The sequence below is a fragment of the Octodon degus genome, unplaced genomic scaffold (genome assembly GCF_000260255.1).
Source record: "Octodon degus isolate 3935 unplaced genomic scaffold, OctDeg1.0 scaffold00021, whole genome shotgun sequence".
NCBI classification, from domain to species: domain Eukaryota; kingdom Metazoa; phylum Chordata; class Mammalia; order Rodentia; family Octodontidae; genus Octodon; species Octodon degus.
Window position 1 is genome coordinate 9984499 of NW_004524597.1, and position 4211 is coordinate 9988709.

General features: G+C 38.7%; 1 protein-coding gene across 1 annotated transcript in view; it reads left to right on the forward strand.

Annotated features, from left to right (window-relative positions):
- Positions 1-2936, forward strand: part of Meiob (meiosis specific with OB domains) — a 56652-nt gene extending 53716 nt beyond the window's left edge. The window contains exon 13 of the mRNA XM_004627883.2: positions 2826-2936. Coding sequence (XP_004627940.1) covers positions 2826-2936 — 111 coding nt within the window. The remainder of the gene's footprint in view (positions 1-2825) is intronic.
- Positions 2937-4211: the final 1275 nt, after the last annotated feature.

The window sequence follows — 4211 nt, forward strand, 5'->3', positions numbered from 1 at the left end:
TGAGTTCTATTCCCAGTACAAAAAAAAGGAAAAAAAAAAATTCTGAAGGGCCAGAGCTTACTCCTGAAGCACTGGCAATATTTCAGTGTTGGAAGTGTGTGTCATACAATCATACCATGGAATGTGTGAAAAGTTGAGCAGGGAGTGAGATAAATGCATATTTTGTACTGCAAAGGAGGAAAGTGAGGTCAAGAAATGTTGCTACTTGGGGCTAGGGAGATAGCTCAGAGGCATAAACACCTACCTGGCAAGCACAAGGACCTGAGTTCTATACTGGGTCCTGCATGCCGTGCCAACAGTCTGAGAGCTACAGAGTGGACACAAACTGAATAATGAGACCCTATCTCAAAAATAAAGAAATAAATAAATAAAAAAGAAATGTTGCTACTTGTCACCAGTGAGAAGACTAGAGTTGATATTATTTCTTTCTTTTCATGGTTCTCAGTATGTTGCTTTATACTACTAAAAGTTTATGTGAGTTTTATTTCCTGATTCTTACTGTACTAAAACTTGATATTGAGAAAATTTAAAACATATACTCATGAAGCACAAACGTGTAATCCCAGCACCAGGAGGCTAAGGCAGGAAGAATGTATCAAGTTTGAGACAAGCCTAGGCTATGAAGTGAGTTCACGGTCAGCGTCAACTGCGTAGACCCTATAGTAGACCCTATCTCAGGCTGGGGCTATAGTTCAGTGGTGCAGAGCATGCCTGGAAAGCGAAGATCCTGAGTTTGATTCCTGGTTTCCCCCCCCCCCACAAAAAAAGGAGAGAGACCCTGTCTCAAAAAAGTATATATTCATAAGCAAGCGCCTTCAGTGAGAAGAGCAAAGATACCATATCTTGCCATGCAGCCTTAAAAAACAAGTGTGTGATATAAGAGGATGGGAATAAAAATGTAAAGTGTTTTGATATTATTTTAGCACTCTACCAGCGAGCTACATCTCTAGTCATTTTTTGATTTTTTTTTTTTTTTTGTGGGGGTACTGAGAATCGAACTCAAGATCTTGCACTTGCAATGCAGGTGCTTGTGCTGCTAAACTATATCCCCAGCCTTGATATTATTTTAAAATAATTTTGACCCTACAGAGACTATAAAGCAGTCGAGAGTGCTGTGTCTACTTTATCCTCATAAGAGAATTTTATCATTTTCCAGTGGTTCCTTTTCTTATACACTGAAGCTTCTCTGAGTCAGTTGCAGACATGGCCAGTGGCACCAATAATATTTATAGGGTCTAGGTTTGAGGCTTCTTCTTAGTAGCCCGCAGGAGGAAAAGCTCAGTTATACATTAAGTCTTTTCCATATCTGCATGGACCCACAAAATACTTCATTTTCTAATCAAGTATTCTAAACTTCACTCAAATATAAGAATGATTTGCCAAGTAAAGGAACATTGTGTCTTTTCAAAAATATTTTAAAATTAGATATATTCTGGAGATTGAATCCAGGGACTTCTCCTTGTTAGGCAAGAGCTATACTCTTGAACTATATTCCCATTCCTTAAAAAGACATTTAAATCATCTTTTTTTTTTTTTTTTTTTTTTTTTTTTTTTTTTTTTTTTTTTTTTGTGGAACCGGGGATTGAACTCAGGCCCTTGTGCTTGCCAGGGAAGCACTGATTTCACTGAGCTATCTCCCCAGCCCCTAAATCATCTTTAACAGCTTGGTGTGTTGGTGCACACCTGTAATCCTAGCACATGGGAGGCTGAGGTAGGAGGATTGATGCAAGTTGAAGGCCAGCCTGGGCTACAAAGCAAGACCTTGGTTTTTTTTTTTTTTTTTTTTTTATCCTTGGATGGCTTTATTTTATTTTATTATTTTTTCACAGCTTTTTAATAGGATAGTTTTGATAAACAATACATTGTACATTGTTATCTTCTTAGTGGTTATTCATAGTACAAGAAGCAGACAGGATATTCTGTCCAAACACTGTTGGTACACCTCTTTCTTCTAAGACCTTGTTTTGAAAAACAAAAAGAAGAAAGAGGGAGAGGGACATATAGGCAGGCAGGAATTCTGAACTGGGTTTGTAGATATGGACTCTCTTCCACGAGCAGAATCAATCATCTTTCCCTCTGCAAGGCTTACTTGGATCTCCATGAGCAGGGTCATGCTGTCACTACCAGCTTCTGGGACCTCTAGTCATGAAACTGCTCAGCCAATGCAGGGACAGGCACAGCCCCCACAGGCAGTTCTGAAGGTTGTCTGCCATGCTAGAGCACAAGGCTTCTACCAGAAGGGTGCCCAGTGATCTCTGTAGCCCATTTATAATCTTTCACAGTTGTTCTTGATAATCAGCACTTTTTTTTCTTTCTTAGTCTTTGAAATTAAAATGATTGCTAAACCTTTTTGTTCTTGCATTCTATATTTAAAAAGACAATGTAAGATAAAGATATTAATATAAAGATAAAGGTATTATCAATAAATGGTTAAAATAAAATAAGACATTATTATTACTAAAGTGTTTATTTCCCTGCAGCTTAGCAGACTGTCAGTGCAGCAAATTAATGCCTTGACACTCTGAATATATATTAAGCCTTTTTTCTGTATGTCTGATTTGCAGTCCTAGTCTTCAGATCTGAGAGAAAAGTCATGAAAAATGACCTGGAGTTTTAAAAAAATCACTGTAGAAACCATACCTGTAATTTTTCTGTCAAACTTCCTGGACTGTAACTCTTCCTATCATCTGGCAACTCTAATTGGCATTCATGTTAACACTGTAAACAGAACTTTCATTGAAATTCTCAATTTAAAGTCAGTAGTTTTTAATTTTATACATAAGACAGTATCTAAAACTAACCCTCTTACTTTTTTTTTTCTCTAGTTTGTTTTATCACCCAGAACAAGGGGTGGACTGAGAATGAACATACTCTCCTGTAGGCTTGCAGATCCTACTGAGGCAAGTAGGAATTTGTCTGGACAAGGACATGTCTAAAACTGAGTATCATTCCAAACTCTGGAAAATTATAGGAGTGTTAACTCTTTTCAAATGGAATGCTAGTTTGAAATTTATGCATTAAATTATCTTTTGCTTACAATGTGATAAAATGTTCATTAAATTATCACTATGTTTCCTCCTGGAGTTGCTTTGGGATTTGCCTCAACCCTTGTGTGAGCTCATTCTTCTGAAGTCCATTTTTGCTGATTTTGCCTTTTTCCCCAAGCTGAAAAATTATTACGTGGATTAATAAACAAGTTTAATCTTCAGAAATGTGAAAGATTTCTTAGGCTGCCTTTCTTTATCTTGATTCTCTGGAAAAAGATGTCTCAAGATATTCTTCCTGTAGTATGGCAATGTCTTGTCATCTCATGGGACACTAGAGCTGTGGGAATAGCAATGATCACAGGCAAGACTGGGCAACTGCTTAGAGCTCCACCAAGCTTTTTAAATCCTTTACCTCTATGATGACACACTGGAGCCACTGATGCCTGTGAAAGCTCACTGAGTCAGACTTGGCGTTTATGAGGCTGAATCAGCTAGAAGGAGACCAACTTCAAAAGGTTAATATCCAAGTCCCAGAAACTCTGAAAGGTACCCACTCAGAATGTTAGGACAACAGCCACCTTTTGTCTCAGTCTTTGCCACAGCAGCCCAGAGCACACTGCTTGTCCCACACCACTGTGTGAAGACTGACCCTCAGGTCAGCCCTGACCACCATCTGGAAGGTTCCACTTGATACAGGGGAATGAAACTTCCAGCCTGAAAGGTACCTGGGATGCTCTTGTGTTCTCTAAAACCGAAGAATGAATTTTAGGAACAAATGGAGGTTAAGAGCACAATATTTATTGGGAGAAAGAAAGCTTATGTCCAAGAGAGGGACAGAAGGGGGCCCTGAGAGAGTCGCCCCAGGAATCTGCCATTCCTAGAGACTGTTATAGAGTAAAACCATGCAGTGAGGCGGGTCTATACTGGAGAACATGGGCACTTGCTTAGGGGGCATGACGTGGGACAAAACTATGGTTAACCAATAAGGTTATAAGCACTATGCTCAGGTAAAATCGATTAAATCCAGGACCAAATGAGGAAGTGTGTCATATAGTAAAGCAGGCACAAATATAGAACAGCTTATCCTGTAGCCAGTAGCCAGTAGCGGTTAGACTAGTGACTCTTCCTGGCTTCCTCAAGGTAATGATCACTCCTGGATACTTATCTTTAAGGAAGTAAACATTAGTTCAATCTTTATTATTATTATTATTGTTGCTGTTGTTA